Here is a 17,794-nt window from a genome sequence, read left to right as displayed (position 1 = left end):
TGGTGGTTAAATACTGGTAAACACTTTTGTTGATGTAACTGAAATCCTTAACATGTCATCCATACATCTACTTTAATTTAGCATACAGACGACATACTGTCACAGTTTCACTCCTCATTTGTGTTTCCCTGTCTGAGTTTCCTGCCACTGATCAGTCACCATGGACACCAATCACCTTCATCACAGCTGTTAGTCATTTGTTAATTATCTCTGTGTATTTAGTTCCTGCTTGTGCTCTGTCTGTTGTCCGGTATTGTTTGTATTGCTCTGATGTGTGCGTGCTCCCTCGTCTTCTGGAATAAATCTACTGTTATTTGGACTTGCCAGCCTTTGTGAACTCTTTGGAACTTGCCTCACGCAGCACCGTGACACATACATAGTTGCTAGAGCAAACAGGACTCAGTGATTTCCCCAAGTGTCACCCTGTTTGCAAAACCTATGTGTCCCAAATAAAGCAGCAAACTGACATTCAGTAATTCATTTACGACTGTAACATTGGTTCCCTGAAGAGGGAACACAATGTTGCGTCACCTGCCTGTAAGCGACTTGTTCAGACCTTATAAAGCTGTCGCGGCTGGGTTTGAACTGGCTTATATAGTTTACTGGTTCATGACGTCACCCGCTCTGACGTCTCGTCACGCCATTGGACTGATTTTACATGTGCGTCAATACATCATCACGCGTTGCGTTCCCTTAGCGTCAATTGACGCAGCTTCTCGTTCCCTCTTTAGGGAACCGAAGTTACAGTCGTAACCGAGGTGTTTTCCTCATTTGCAAAAAAAATTGTTCCACAACTTGGCTATTTATCTTCCCAGCAAGCTCAGGAACCAGAGAAATCTTCCTCAAGATGTCCCTTGGGTCTTTGGTGTTGGACTCATGAAACGTGTCATACAACACAAAGTGGTCAGCAGATCCAGTAATTCGATGACCATTTTCATCTAGTGTTTCTTTCTTTTCACGGAGCCATGACAGATGGGAAAATATCTTGCCCTCTCTGGCCATGGAGATGTTTTCCGTAGTTGGCTCAAGCAATCTTCCCTCAAAAGGCTGAAAGGGAACAATGTATGGGGCCCTAGTCACATTTGTATGTGCAAACAAACCTCTCGCAAAATCATAAATACATATATTAGGAAGATGTTTCCATGACAGAAGTACATCTGCATAGTCTCGTGGGCTCTCAGCTTGAATCAGGAATTTTAGGCTGTACACAACACCACAATGGCACATTGTGGCACACCAACCACCTACATAAATACAGGAGAAAAAAAAATGATAAGCAATACAAACCATGTAGCTTTGAAATACATATATTTACACTTTCCAAAACACTGACCTGATGCACCCCATATTTTCTGGAAAATCTTGTTGTAGCTGTGCTCTGTTTGCATTTCACCATGCAAGTGTGAAATGAGGTCCAGTTTTGATCCAACTGTGTCAAGACCAAATTCCTTGCACAGTTACGAACAACATCAACCTGATCAAAGTAGGATTAGGAAAATACATTTTGATGTCCCCCCAAACAAAAACATATCATTAAAATACAATATACAAAACAAATATACCTTTTAGTTCATGAGCTCCTCCATCAGTATATCTTCTGTAACATGACTGGGACTCTTTAGACACCTTAGCAGTCTTAATCTTTTCAAATTCTGTATTGAGCACCTCATTGGAAATGTTAACATTCTCCTATACAATTTGGAACTCCCACCCGAACCGTTGGATCTTTAATGTTGTGGGCATATTTTTCTGCTGGAGGTCCTGGACTTCTTATTCAGAGACATGGCATTGTGGATTCTATCAAATATCAACTGATAAAAAATCCAAACCTGACGCCTTTTGATAGAAATCTTATAATGGGCTGTGGTTGGGTCTTCCATCAGGACAACGATCCAAAACAAACATCAAAATCAACACAAAAATGAATGTGTAACTGAGCACAAAATGAAGCTTCTGCCATGACCGTCTCAGACCCTGACCTGATGAGTGGACTGAACTGAAGAGATGAAGCACCATGCATGGATCTGAGAATCTGAAGGATCTGGAGAGATTCTGTATGGAGGATTGGTCTCTGATCTCTTGTCAGGTGTTCTCCAAACTCATCAGGCATTATAGGAGAAGACTCAGAGCTGGTATATTGGAAAAAGAAGATTGCAAAAAGTATTTAATAAAAGGGTGACAATAATTGTGGCCAACGTGTTTTGGAGAAAAACATTTATTTTATAATGTGACTTCCACCCCATTTTCAATTCTTTTACTTCAATGAAAGGTTAGAATTTTGCACATTTTTTAGTGAAAGATCAAAAGGATAAACAATGCAGATTTATTTTTCACAGCCAGTTTTGATCATATTTACCAGGGCTGCCATCAATTCTGACCATGCACGGTGGTATTTCCGGTGAAGGTCTAAGGATGCTCGATAACTTCCGCCGATCGTAGAGTCCAATGCAATACAGAGAATTTTTTACTGAATTTTATACTCCATGGTTATACTAAAGAACCGTTAGTCACAAAAACAGATAAAACAGACACCCCTCGTTGTGTTTATGCTTCTTTTTAAAATTATATTAATGTATGTATGTTTCGTTTCAAAGACGGGAGGACAGTAAATTTTGAAGACTCTAATCCCGTTTTCCTCGGTTTTCCTTCACTTTAATCTCCACAATCGGAAATGGACGAGCATCCTTGCGTTAAATGCGGAACTTATGCGTGCATATAGCCCATACACACCATACACATATGACCATGTCTTCTCTTCACCAGTAAGCTGGTGTGTGCAATAACATCCAGCTGCAGTGCAACCCCACAGACTCAGTTCTTGCTAGACACCAGTGGATGGACAGCCTACGTCATTTCCATTTTCTCTGTCATTTCCGTTTTCACCGCTGGATTGACATATATTTATTTTATATTTTCACCTATGGATAGACAGCATATTGATTCTCTGTTTTCATCAGTGGATAGACAGCATTCTTTGCAGGCTTAATTGCACACGTCTTTTCCGTATTGTCATTTTACTTTTATGACTTAAATTATATAATATAAAAGCTGTGTGCAAATTGAAATATGATCTTTATCATATCTTTTTACATAAAACAATTCTCAATAATATACTTAATATTACAACATCAATAATTCATGCAAACTGCATTCACAAAATCCACCTTGAAAATATATTTTGTTCAGATCATATCTGTTACGAACTGCTCTGAGAAGAGGGTTGAGATCCAAACGCAGCTTTATTTGAGGGCAATCCAGAGGCATAATCCAGTGTACAGGCAAGGGTCATACACAGACAGACAGTCCAAAACAGAGAAACAAAGAAACAAACAAAACAGGCAGGGACCAGAGGCAAGAGAGTAAACCAGGGAACAGGGCAAGATATCCAAAACCAAGAAACAAGAAAACCATGAGAATTAGGGGTGCACGATTCAGAAAATGTCACGATTCGATTCGATACTGATTTTTTGTCTCGAGATTCGATTCAAAATCGATTTTCGATTCAAAAACGATTCTCGATTCAAAAAACGATTCGCAGGTCTACATAAATGTAGTTTACTTTTTCCTATGTGATTGATTGCAGTAGACATAATTTAAAAGAAAAGTTTGATATTACTTTATATGTCTTCATACAAAAATAAAAACTTTTGCAACTAAAAAGTGCGAAGTGCCAAGCTTTGGCCAGCTTTTAAATACATTTAATTCAAGTTTAAAATAAAACTGGTAACACTTTACAATATTATTTAACATTAGTTAATGTATTTACTAACATGCACTAACCATGAGCAATACATTTGTTACTGCATTTGTTCATCTTTGTTAATGTTAGTTCATGAAAATACAGCCGTTCATTGTTTGTTCATGTTAGTTCAGGGTGCATTAACTAATGTTAACAAGATTTTAATCAAGTATTAGTAAATGTTGAAAATAACATTAACAAAGATTAACAAATGCTGTATATGTGCTATTCATTATTAGTTCATATTAACTAATGTAGTTAACTAATGTTAACTAACGAACCTTATTGTAAAGTGTTACCATAAAACTTAAATAAAAAGCTTTTACATTTAGCTTTAAAGTGCTATAGTCAGATCAAACAAACAATTATGCTAAATGTGGTTTAAGGAGTAGGCCTACTTCAGCTACCAGGTTGACTGTTGAAATGTGAACTCGACTGGGCACATTGAACTTCCTAAAAATATATACTAATTTCATAGAACCCTTGCGAAAATATTTTAAATAGATTTAAAAAAAGCCACCGCTACTGGTAACATCTATGGTTAGATTGATTTGTTTACATCCAGTGAAGTCGTTCATAGGCGCGTAATTTGCGGGTATCTCCAGTTAACTAGCAGAGCATTCATTTAGTTCGCTATTAAATAAGAGACCTGTTGTTTTTGAAATCAAGCTGAGCGCTCGTGTCCGCTGCTGCAATCAGTGTCATGGATACAGTGTTCTCTGTGGCTCACGCAGTCTTCTCTCGGACGCGCGCTTCAATCTATCGCCGTTGTGGAGACTCCGGTGAAATCACAAAATAAAATGCACACAAACGTGATGAACATATTCGGTTTTGATGAGAGAGAAGAAAAACTATACGAGTGCGGTTTAGAACCCGTAACCTCTGACACGCTTGGCAAAAGATCTACAGAACTCAAACAGATCTGCGGATCGATGCATTTATTTACGGGTTGAGCAGAGTGGCTGCACAGTTTGACCAACGGGCGGCAAGAACTTGCAATAACTATTTATCAGACCGGCCCTCGCAGCCTCGAAACCATAGAAACACTACCGGACCACCGGTAAAAGTCCCGACTTACCCGATTGCCACTCCGCCCCTGCACGCCATTAAAAAATATAGCCTATGAATCGATTTTTGGAATTCTATGAATCGATTCTGAATCGGTAAAGATTGAATCGCGATTCAAATGTGAATCGATTTTTTTGCACACCCCTAATGAGAATGCTCAGAAATGCAGTGTGACACTTAAACAAGACTGCGCATGGTATAAATAGACAGACTAACAGGATGATGAGACAGGTGAATGCAATCAGTGAATGAGGTAAAGGTGAATGTGATCAGTAATAGGCTTTATGCGGAGCGTCACGTGACCAAACCGGAAAACAGGTCTCATCTCATCCGCTTGTCATAGAAAGTGTTAACGGCCGTAAGAACTGACTACGAAATCTATGGATTTTTAAGGTAATCAGCTAACCTACCTAGTTCACTTTGTTATTGGCGTTTTATTCCATTTAAATATCTAAACGTTACTGTGAAGACGAAAAAATATAAAACGTTTAAATATCAATCTGCATATGTGAGGGATCATTGGTTATGCTAATCTTTGATCGCTCCATTTAAGTTATCTTGAGTAAAACCGCAAAAAATTTCATGAAGCACATACAAAAGACCTGGACCGGAAGCGATAAGACCTGTTCAAACAGAATGCGGAAGTAAGTTGTGCATAAAGCCTATAAGTGATGGTGAGTCCGGCCAGTGAGTTATGGGAAATGTAGTTTGTGAGTGATAATAGTCTTATCTGGAGTGCCCTCTGGTGGCTCTCAAGGGCACTCCAGCTGGTGACCTTTACAATAATGCCTTTAAGCACAATTTTTCTTGAATAGAGTGAAAACTGTCTCAGTTCTGTGGTCTTCCATCTGTATTGTCTTCCACACTCCTTTCTGTGTACATTTGTCACACCCGTAATAACCTACACAGCTTTATTGACTTTACATAATGATTTTATTTCGCAACCTTTAAAGCAGATTCTCAAGGCTCTTTACACAATGAGACAGACAAATATTAAAAGTGTACACAAAAAAAATAGACTGAAATACAAAATAGTTAAAAGCATAAAAAGCTAACCTTAAAAATGTTTCTAGGTTATATTTAAAAATGCTGTTGATTCTGTGCACCTCTAATATGAAGTGAGTCCTGAGTTTAGGAGCATATGATGATAAAGCCCTGTCCTCTACAGATCTCAAACGTGTCTTTGGGACAGCCAGCAAACCAGCTTGACAGGAGTGCAAATGATGCTTGGGAAAAGTTAAAAGCACAGACAGATACTGAAGGGCCAGACCATGCAGTGCCTTAGGGTGGCATACACTCTGCTATTTTAGCCGAATTTTGACTCGCGGAACTTAAAAAAAGATCAGCTTTGTCGTGCATCATTTGTCGTGCAGTGTTCGTGCAGTACAGAGGGCAACGAGAGGTGATTAACCTCTCTCTCATTTAATAAATAATGCTAAATAATGTTGCATTTATTGTGATAAGACGTCATGTTTTATACATACTTTATTCACTGTCAGTATACAGTAGTGAGTCATGTAACAACTAAAGGAGAATATTAATAAACTTGACTTAGTTACAACACAGTTCACATATTGTTGTTACAGGTTTTATTAATATTTTATTTAATTACTAATTTTTTCAATATTTCTCACACAGATACATTTAAAAGCACGATTACATGGATAATCACACCACCCTGATGAAAATAACACAGCACAGTTCTCGCTTACTTTTCCATTTGGTTCTGTCCCCATCCAGCCCCTGCATCAACAGATCAGCATTAGATGTTCAGACTGTGAGATATGATCATTTATTAGACAATAATCGGTTCAGTGATTCCTCACTTATAGGTCAGTGTGCTGCCATCAACCCATGTCCATCTGCCCTCCACATCACTGTCAGTCAGACCCATCCAGACTCCAGTCGTCCGAGACATATTCTTTACAAAATCCTAGTTGAACCAACAAGGAAGACACATTTAAAGGGTTAGTTCACCTAAATATGAAAATGCTATCATCTGTTCCTCACACTCATGTTGTTCCAGCTCCATAAAACTTTAATTTATCTTCATCTACTCACATAAAGATATTTTTAATATTTAAATCTGAGAGATTTCTGTTCCTCCATTACAAGTCTATGCACCCCAAACTCTAATGCTGTGTTCGATGAGCATTTCTCAACCGCCAGCTTTGGGTGAATACACTTTCAATTGATTTCATTAAAAATGTCTTTCATTTGTTTTCTGAAGAAGAACAACGTCTTATGGGTTGGAAAAGTGTGGAGGTTGAGGAATTGATGACAGAGTTATTATTTTTGGGTGAATTAACTCTAATGTCTGTGTTTCTGAGTGGTCAATCTATTTTTCACTCACTTGTTTCTCTTTGTTGTTTATGATGATCAGATCTGCTCCTCTCTCTCTACAGTATCTTCTGCTCTCAGTCCAGCTCTTCTCCTCAGATGACATATAGTAAAAACCAGATTGATAAATACATCCATCTGTAAACAGAACCAGATCATCTACTAGCACTTTTTACCACTGGTACTTAATTATGCAATTTGTTTATGATAGTGTGCACTCAAACACTCCAGTGTTTCCCCTAGACATTTTTCCAGCAGCGGTGCTGTTATGTGCCGGAGGCTGTTACCAAACCATGCACAAAGAATTTTAAAATAACCCCTTGGACTCAAGTACCCGTTCCTTGTAAAACTACCCCGATGCAACCGCACCCGAGTGCAATTTAGGGGCTCACGTATCACGTTTTTAGCACGCAAACTCGTTATTTCAATTGGCTTTATGCATAGCTGCACTTTTCCCTGAACTTCAGCCAGCTCCTTGTTTCCTGTCTGCCATTATTGGACAAACTTGATTAATTCAGGTGTGTCTGATTATTGTTGCCGTGACTACAGAGTTCAGGCACACCTGAATTAATCAATTTGTCCAATAATGACAGACAGGAAACAAGGAGCTGGCTGAAGTTCAGGAAGTAGTGCAGCTGGGCATAAAGCCAATTGCTATGCCGTGGCGAGATGAACACATCTCATCTCAACAGGTCATGTGACAAAAACAAACCGAACAGCTTTGGCCTTTACATAACAACATCGATAGCTCGGCCGAACAGCTGATCATATCTGTTCAGGGAAGCTTTTAAATTTCTCATCTCAATAAATATATCTATTAGTTAAGCTAATGCAAGCGCTAGAAGTCAATTCATTCTTCCCCTTCATCATGAAGAGCCCAGTTCGCACAGTTTTCTCCATTCCACCAGCGTTTGCTCTCCCGTGGTGTCTGTCTTTGCTATGCAACCATGAACATTGGCATACTGTTCATGGCTGGAAAAATGAGTGCGCCGCATCGCTTCTATTATGAGCACGTTTGCCACGCGCCTACATTTGAAATAACGAATTTGTACCATAGACTGTAAAAAAAAAAAATATGGACAAAGCATCTGTGACGTCACCCATAGACTTTCTGAATAACAGTTTTGAGGCTGTTTATGGGGGTATAGGCGGCACCCTTTTTTAAATATCTAGGGAAATCCTAACCCCGCCCACCTTCTGGCCAATCCATATATGGGTAAAAGGGCAGGCTTTGTGTGAGACTTTTATTTTCCCAAATCGCTGAACTGCACCGGCTTGTATTTGAGACAGGCGTCTATTTGAGACTAGCCTTTATAATTTAGTGTTGAGATGTTGTTCATTGAGTGTAGGTGTAGTCTCTAATCTCAAAAAAATCTCCAAATGCTCCACGTAAGACTGCGGTCTTCTGACCTTTTACTATCGTGTAAATTGATTTTGATTAATATGCGCGAGAGAGAGAGAGAGAGAGAGAGAGAGAGAGAGAGAGAGAGAGAGAGAGAGCAAGACAGCACACGTGTTGTTTGAAGACGTGAGAGTGCACGTGCTCTCTCTCTCTCTCGTAACCCGCCCTGTCAAGCGCAGCAGTCTCTATTCTACATCACTCACCGATCAAAAGAGGCTTTGGCGGGACAAAAATTTGCATTGGCAGCCGCCAAAAAGCGGACGATCTGACGGGTTTTTGAATATTAAATAAAACCCAAAACTAAAAAACAGACCCGGCGTCTATTTGAGACCGGCCTTTATTTACCCAAACCTGCAGCCACACCAGGCGTCTAAAAGAGACAAGCGTCTATTTGGGACTCGGCTATTATTTGACGTTTTACAGTACATTCATTTCATTGACAAAAAAATAAATACAATTTTTTGACCGACACGCGGAGAGCACCAGAGGGTTAAGTAAACACTGATTTAACATTACCCATTTCATTAAGCATTTTCCACAGTTCATTTCTCTCCTGATTGAACTGGTCTCTTTCATTTGTCATGGTTATGTTCTTGTTTAGTAGCTGGTCTCTCTCTTCTGTTTGGTTGGTCATCTTGGATAGTTGCTGGTCTTTTTCTTCTGTTTGGTTGGTTATCTTGGATAGTTGCTGGTCTTTTTCTTCTGTGAGCTTGGTAATCATGTTTAGTAACTGGTCTTTTTCTTCTGTGAGGTTGGTAATCATGTTTAGTAGCTGGTCTCTCTCTTCAGTGTAGTGTGTGCTCTTGGTCTGCATGTGGACACACAGCACTATGACTGCAGTCAGCAGAAGAACACACAGAAGCAACAAACACACTGGAGCTGCTCTGGAGCTTCTGATCCTCACACAATCACTTCCTGAAAATAAAGTAAAGAAAATAATGATTAAGGTTTAATTAATGTCTTATTGTGTGTTGTATTTGTACCTGTATGGTTTCTCGGAGTGCCTCTGTCCAGGTCCTGTGTTCCATTAGTGTTAATATTGCCATATACAGGCTGAGACATTTTTGTTTGCTCGGTAATGGAAATGATAGGAGCTATGTGTGTTTCTACTCTGCAGCCCACTGACTCTAAATTTAGTAAATGAGGCCAATAATGGGCAAAAGTACGTAACATTACAAGAGAATGTGACATCCCGTCAGTTTCTCCAGGTTATTTTCCCGGCGAATAGAGCAGGCGGCTACGTGTGCGGTCCGACATGCATGACGTATTTGATGCCTTCATCCAATAGCGTGCGTCGGAAAGTATTGGTATCGGGGGGGGGGGGGGGGGGGGGTGGATGGGGGGCGTTGGGTGCTCGAGCACCTGCCCTTTTGCCCCTTGTATTACGAAAATTTCTTTAAAAAAATAGAGGTATTTATTCCAACTCCAACATTTGGCTCCACAACTAATTATTGCAATTTTTACTCATTTATGTACCCCATAACATGTAAAACTTTAAATACAAACTTAAATAGTAAAGCCCATTTGGCCTTGTCTTCTTAATAGAACATTACAAAAAAAGGATTGCACCTTCTGCAAATTACCCACCTGGAGACAAAAATAAATTAATATAAAATATCAACCCAAACAGGTACACAAATGTATACAATTTATTTAAAAAAATAAATGGAAAAAAACAATTATAAATAAGAGTCAGACTTTTTCAACTGTAATCTCAAGACAAACATCAGAGTGCGTGTGTGTGTCTCACAATATTTGTTCCTCCATCACGTCCCGGTGGAATGTATGCTGAAATTTTTGTTCAACTATATAAAAGTTTAAGCATATGATGAATTGCCTCAATTGGTCTGACTGGCGCGTGAGAGAGACATGGGTGCACGCGCTCGCTTACCTCTCTGCCGTTGTGTGCGAGCCGTGGTTAGGAGCTCAACATCTCGCATGCGCGCTCGCACTAGATTACAAGATATTTTAACTTGCGAATTAATATGCGACGGTAAAACTAGTCGATCAAGAGTGGCTCAACAGGTAGATCTATAGACAAACTCATCTTTCAGGCATTTGACCGAAGGGATTGACACTTCAGCGTGAGAAATCGAATTGCGCGAGTCTCACACTGAATGCGTGAGAGTTGGCAGCCCTGCCAGGTATTACTTTGCACACACATTGCATCTTGTTCTCTCCCTTTATAAACATATAATGATCCCAAACTTTAGACATTCTCTGCCATTTATGAAGTCAAATGTATCATGCGCTAAGGTGTGCTTTCCTGAACAACGGTCCGTGAAACAATCAGATCCCTGAATGCGCCGTAGGTTGCGCGTCATAGGAATTTAAGGAGGCTTCGAGGCAGATTTTTTGCCTCGAGGAATTTTTGTAATCGAGTAACTCGAGTAACTCGAGGAATCGTTTCAGCCCTAAAATAATTATTATTAGGCATATTATTATTATTATAAAGCTAGTATTGTTATTAAATTAATATTAGGAACTACACTTAATTTGCCTTGCCTAAATTTACAATCATCCTCATAACAATTGCAATCCTCATAACAATTGCAACACCGACACGCACTAATGAGGACTCCTCTAAGAGAATGTTTTTAAAACAGACACACATAAAGATTTAATTGCAAGGTGGTCCATCCACAAATTATCAAGTGTGCTCGTTTTAACAGACGCAAAATTCAATTTCCTACAGATCCAAGATCCACGGCATCGTTGTTCGTCAGTATTTGTTTCTGTAACACATTAACAAAACGTTTAATGACACTAACACTAAAAACAATACAATTACTAAATAGTATTAATAATATTATCTATAATATTATTATTATCTATAATAACTATAATAGTATTATAGTTACCGTTATCATCGTCGTCTCTGAGGGAACGCGGCGTTAATGCAGATGGCGAGAGCAGTCCGTTTTTACTTTCACTTTAAGAGATTTTTTTCACTTTTTGAGCGCGTTTACATGAGACGACGTTCTTAACCCGATTATGTTGAAAAAACTTGACAATGCATGTGGTCATGTAAACGCATTAACCCGTTTTCCTTTTTTTTAGAGTCAAGTCATAAGTATAAGTATAAAGCGATCGACTCGAGCTAGACGTTTGGCCCTTGCTCTGGTTTCTCCCGGCATTTAAAACACATTAACCCGCGTACTTCGTGCTTACTGAAGTGCGCATGTGAAGTGCATCCAGACAGAGAGCGCACTGGTAGGGGGACACATATCGCAAACTCCGACTCTTTCTGACCCAAGAAATTATTAAAATGTGTTTTCATCTCGTGCAGAAATAGGCCCTAGTCAAAATGCTGCATGTAACGGCATGAGGATAGGCTAATGTGTCCGTAAATTTCCCGTTGACAAACAAAAGGATTAGGATCTCTTTTTTTTACTTCACTATACCAGGAAATAACCTGATCCTATTAATAAACACTCCACCTTTGCTAGCAAAATAGAAAAAAGATTCTCGTATATAAAACGAAGTAGGCTTGCTTTCTGCTTAAATATGTCTCTTGTAATAGCGTCTAAAGTAGTACAGTATGGATTTTCCTCCATCTCGTCCATTGCGCTCTTCACTCCTTGCCCTCCATCTGACTTTCGCACGTCAACACAATCACGTGACTGCAAACCACCTATAATATTATGGCCAAATACAACCAGAAACAAATGTTCAATCTTGCTTGTGAAAGGTAATTCCTCAAGAACTGTTTTCAATTGAGTGGCGATTTGTATAGCCCCAAGCAGCAGCACACGAAACACATTTTCTCGATTCCCGGTATGAAAGTTATAGGAAAGTTGCCCTCTGCATTATGGCGGCATCGTTGACCCAGCGGGCAATTGGGCGTCTATGTATTTATTATCTCTAGGATAAAAACGAGCCAGACAATACTCTTTTCCCCGCACATTTTTACTGTGGAAGAAATGGCAAAAACAGTGCTGCATGCATATATGGACCCACCATTCCCTTCACAGATATAACAGTTCTCAAGGAATTACTTTTCACAAGCAAGACTGAACATTTGTTTCTGGTTGTATATGGCCATAATATAATAGGTGGTTTGCAGGGTAACTCCATAGAACTGGTCTCCTCTTACAAATATCTAGGGTTTGTGTTGGAAGAAGACTTATCATTCAAGTTACATGTTAAACAATTGCTGTCTAAGTTAAGGTTACAGCTGGGGTTTTATTTTCGAATTAGTGCATGTTTCTCACAGTCAGTCAAGAGAAAGTTGGTGGAATCTACCTTCTTACCTGTCTTAGATTATGGAGATGTTTTCTATAGAAATATCACTAAAGCTCTCTTACAATCAGTAGATTCCGTTTATTAATCTGCTAAGATTTATAGCTTGCTCAAAATATCACACTCATCACTGTGCACTGTACGAAATGGTAGGTTGGCCTTCACTTCACATAAGAAGGTACAAACACTGGCTCATACTTGTATACAAGGCATTAGTCAGCTAGCTTCCTCATTATTTGAATAGCTTATTAACTTTTAATAGGCAAGGGTATAATCTACGTTCAAGTAGATATATTCTTTTAAATGTTCCTTTAATGAAGACAGAGTTTGGAAAAACTGCTTTTATTTATAGCGGATCAGCTGCTTGGAATGAGATCCAAAGTTCATTGAAACTTGAACTTATCTCAATAAATGAGTTCAAGTTACTTTTAAACAAATTATTCAAATCTGTCTGCACTTGCTCTTAACGTTTAATCTTGTTTTTATTTTTGTATATGTGTGTGTTGTGTAATCTGTTTTATGTAGTTCCCCTTCGAGGGAACTCGCACTGCGTCATCGTTATGACACTTTGGGGAATGCCCCAGCGTAGCGTATCTGACGCATGAATGAAATCTGTCCGATCCTGATTGGTGCTGCGTCACGATGTAGTAAATAATGGCATAACCGGAAGATACAAAGGGGACGCTGACACAAACACCAGCTTTTTTACTCTTCAGCTAAGTGCTCTTTGTGAATTGTTTGTCCTATTTACTGTTATTTGTCATTATATAAGAAGATGTGTGTGCATTGTTTGGGCGTGCAGCACGCTAGAGCGGCTCTCGAGGGAGCCGCTTGTAGCGAGTGTGAGAGGCTGCTGCTCAGAACATTGCGCTTGTGGCTGGCTGTGTTTGACGAGTCAAGCGGCCATGCTCGCGAGCCTCGTGGTTCTGGGCCCGCGGTTGCCGAGGCAACGCGACGCCGCAGATCGTGGGGCTCAAAAATGGATCTCTCAGTGGGGCACGGGTCTGCTTCGGCATCTTCCCAGTCCTCGTCTGAGGATTCAGATGCTCTCCCAGATGCTCGGGAGGTTCCAGGAGGTGAAAAAACAGTCGGCGGCCTTCCATCAGTACCTTCCTCGCCTTCCACGGCTCCTCGAGGAAGGGGCAGCCTCGGCCGGCTCCCAGCTCCTCGCACCGTTTTGTGCTCCTGAGGGAGCCTGGCAAAGGAGACGGCGCTCTCATGGCAAGCCTTCTGACCCTAAGGTCGATTTGAGAACCGTCCTGCAGGCAAAGAAGACTTCCACCAAGCGGTCCTAGTTGCAGTCGGACCGCTGAGAGCTGTCCCCCCGGGTGAAGCGATGTGTGCTCGTGTGGTCGTGAGTGACGTATGTCACGCGCCGAAATGGCTGGAAACAACAAGTCCGAATGATCAGAGGATTATGTTTATAATAGGATTTCAGTCAACGAGAGCTGCAGGTTTTGTTAATCTAGGAACAATTATTAATTCGAAATGTATATTTGACACGAAGGACAGTCCCAGACAGCAAACTGACATTGAATCAACGTGGAAACGACGTCTCTCATGACATTGAAACAACGTTGATTTTGCTCATCGAATTAACGTTGAACCAACGTCAGACGCGGCATTCTTCAAAGCTAAATGAAAATCGAAAATTGGTTTGCTTTCATAACGTTGAAACAACGCGTTGATTTCAAGTTGATTTTCCGTTAGTTTTGAAAGAATGACGCGTCTGACGTTGGTTCAACGTTAATTCGATGAGCAAAACAATGTCAGATCAACGTTGTTTCGATGTCATATTTCCACGTTGATTCAATGTCAGTTTGCTATCTGGGGTGATATATACATTCAACGGTGGAAGCTGTGTCTAATCATTACAAATACGCCACTGTGGTCGTTTTCTGATCTGCCGCAAATGCTGTAACGTTAGCAGCTACAGTGAATGATCAGTCTGTCTCTATCTGCAGATGTGTAATAAACAACAATTTTTCATTTTTTGTCTTATTTTTTCTTAATTACCTTAATTATGGCCTTCAAAGTATGTGTTTGTACATTTTTATGTGGCATTTATTTAGTTTTTTTTATTAAAACAAATTAACCATTGCCATCTAAAACTGAAAATCAAATATCTTCAAAGTATGGGTTTTCACATTTTTATTTATGACAATTATTTAAAAAAAACCACAACCAATTTGTATGACTTACAACATGTAAAACTGACACACCAACCTCCTGCACGAGTGCACAAAGGGGCTCAAAATGTTCTATTCATCACAAGAATCAGTAAACTTACAGTTGGGAATATGAGCGACTGACGTGACTCCTGAGCGGATCTTCAACAATAGTTTAGCAGCCAGGACTCGGGGCTTCCGAACACCGCGAACACCAGACTAAACCGTCCGTCCAAAATGTCACAGTCATCGTACACGAGCTGCCCAGCACAAACTTCCAAACTTTCTGCCTCCTTCACTTGGTCCTCAGTTGTGCAACAAGAGGTGAGACGATAACAATCCGGCTTTAAATTCGGTATATTCGGCAGTTTCTTTTCCAACAACGGACCGAATAGCTTTTCTCACGTCTTTCTCCGCTGCCATTCCTGCACTCAAACTGACGCGCTTACATCAACGTCATCTTTCTCAGCCACTACCTCTGTTCGCTGATTGGTCCTACAAAAAATTGATTTCTGGAAACCTAAGGATACACAGCAGTCCCAGACGCAGTACTGAAGGAAAATGAAATTGAGCGGAAGTGCGTAGGAGGGCGCAGCCAGGCTACATTTGCTGAGGTCTGCCTGGTATTACTGCTGCAGGTCAGTTTAGGGAAGCAAGTAAAGGACATTTTTCTTTTAAATACATCTCTTGTAACAAATATATATATATATATATATATATATTTGTGTGTGTATATATAAATATTTGTGTGTTCTTTAAAACATAGATGTGTTCAAGAAACTGCAAGATGCATTATCTCCTATACAAATGGGTCAATGGGACGTGTGCAAAAGGACAAAGGCAAAAAAAAAAAAAGACAAGCTTGCTTGCAGTTTTTTTTTAATGACATGTTTTTACGTGTGGGTATACATAGATGAGAAGTGTTAGAATACGTGTGAGTATAAATAGATGAGCAGTGTTTGAATATGGGGAACTGTGCACTTGCAAGGGGGTTTGGGTTAAGAAAAACAAGAAGAGGAGGGGTACTTTTTGGAGGATGTTCTTTTGTATATAAAATGTGTAAGATGAGAAGACTTTTGCACTTCTCATTTCAGACTCAGTGTGTGAACTGCCTTACTTGCAAGAAAAAAATACTTATGACTTTCGAGATCTTCATTTGTTCTTCAATTGTTATTTAAGATTTAGGCAAAGAATTTCCACCACAGTTAGTAAGAAAGTAACTTAGAGTATAGGTAGGGAACTCAGCGGTAGTCAATTGTTGACTCGCTGGAGTATAGACTTAGCTGACGTTGATGAGTAGACACGCTAGGGTATAGGAAGTTTAGCACCCAGCCGACGTTGATGAGTAAAGGCGCTAGAGTATAAGAGGTAGTTAGGTTTAGGGAAAATTATTATTAATTTATTTTCAAGTGTCAAGTCGTCCTGATATTTAATGTGAGCAGTTTCATGTCTTTTTCCCGATAGTTCCTACACTGCCTGAAGTCAACATAAACGATTCAGACATGCTTTCACTCCCCATTTGAATGACTTAGTCCTTTTTGAACACTTTTCATGACCATGTTATGTTGTAATATCAATTTTAATTTACGGTACGGCAAAATAATAATTTACATTGTACGTAAATTAACTAGCAGCACTATGCCTGTAAAGTCAAGTTTCTCCACAAAGATAGAGCAGAATTCTCATGCACATTATTATGAAGGCCTCATGTCCTCCATGAAACCCTCATGATAACACCAAACTAATACTGGGTGTTTCTGCATGATTTATGACCATCCTAACTATAACACACAACCTGAGGAACCATTTTGGTCTGTTTTATTTTCTCTCCAAAAACAAGGCAGAACGAAAAACACTGTATATGCGTCTGATCTTCACACAATCACTTCCACAGTTATGACATTAGATGACTGAACATGTGCAGGCTGTGATGTTTCTATCAAAGTAATGAATGTGATTACCTGAACTCTGAAGTGGTTGGTGTGTGTTTATCTCTGTCCTGAAGTCATGATCTCTCACACTCTCATAGATTACCACTGTCATCTCCACTCTCTCCGTCTGCATTCCCTCTGACTCGATCCCGTTCACATCGTTATATATGCTATCTGACATTTCTTCTTTAACATTAAATGATTTTGTTCCTTGTTCTTCTGCGATGTAATCAGCACTCGTCTTCTTTTTAAAGCTAGTGGCAAACTTGTGCTCAATGAGTGAAAACAAACAGACCCTTAAAGTTGACATGAAACAGAAGTTGTCATGTGGGTGACAGGTTGTACAAGAGATGTCATCGCAAGAAGCAGGGGAAGTTATTTTTCACATGAATTTTAAATGTTATGTGCATTAATTATGTATAAATACTGCAATATTCCATAGAAAATAAGAATTGTCTATTTTGATTTCATAGTGACTCAGATGGTGCAAGTATATTGGAGAAACACAAACAATGGCTGCCTGCTTTCATGTACAGGAATGGAGATGAACTGTAAAATAAGTGTGTGCACATGGTATGGAATTCCAACAGAAAATAATTCTACATTACAGATAATTATCTTTGTATTCCTGGCACAAATTGTGCTCTTCATATACGATTCCTGCGGGATGGCTGACGTAAAATAAAGGATCAGGCTTTATAGACCCGATACAGATCTGTTAGATCTGTTTTGCCAGCAGCGATATCACCCTGTAGCCCAAGACTGGTTTCCCACTTAAGCTAAGCAGAGCTGAGCCTGGTTAGTACCTGGATGGGGGACCTTCTGAGAAAGCCAGGTTGCTGCTGGAAGAGGTGTTAAGCCCGGAACACACCAAGGCGACGGTCAGCCGTCTGGCAGATTTTGT

The 17,794-nt window shown here is 39.8% G+C and overlaps 1 protein-coding gene across 1 annotated transcript; it reads right to left on the bottom strand.

The window, feature by feature from the left end:
• Nucleotides 1-5,731: 5,731 nt before the first annotated feature.
• LOC148969304 (uncharacterized) lies at nucleotides 5,732-17,379 on the bottom strand. Its single transcript, XM_089126945.1, has 5 exons — nucleotides 16,921-17,379; nucleotides 9,066-9,464; nucleotides 7,161-7,285; nucleotides 6,634-6,740; nucleotides 5,732-6,550 (listed from the first exon to the last, which is right to left on the bottom strand). The coding sequence occupies exons 1-5, from the start codon at nucleotides 17,198-17,200 to the stop codon at nucleotides 6,412-6,414; spliced, it is 1,050 nt and encodes a 349-aa protein (XP_088983071.1). The 5' UTR covers nucleotides 17,201-17,379; the 3' UTR covers nucleotides 5,732-6,411.
• Between the last annotated feature and the right edge of the window lie 415 nt (nucleotides 17,380-17,794).

The sequence above is a fragment of the Pimephales promelas genome, chromosome 24 (assembly GCF_988280905.1).
Source record: "Pimephales promelas chromosome 24, fPimPro1.hap1.1, whole genome shotgun sequence".
NCBI lineage: Eukaryota > Metazoa > Chordata > Actinopteri > Cypriniformes > Leuciscidae > Pimephales > Pimephales promelas.
This window is presented reverse-complemented; position numbering and strand designations above follow the sequence as displayed.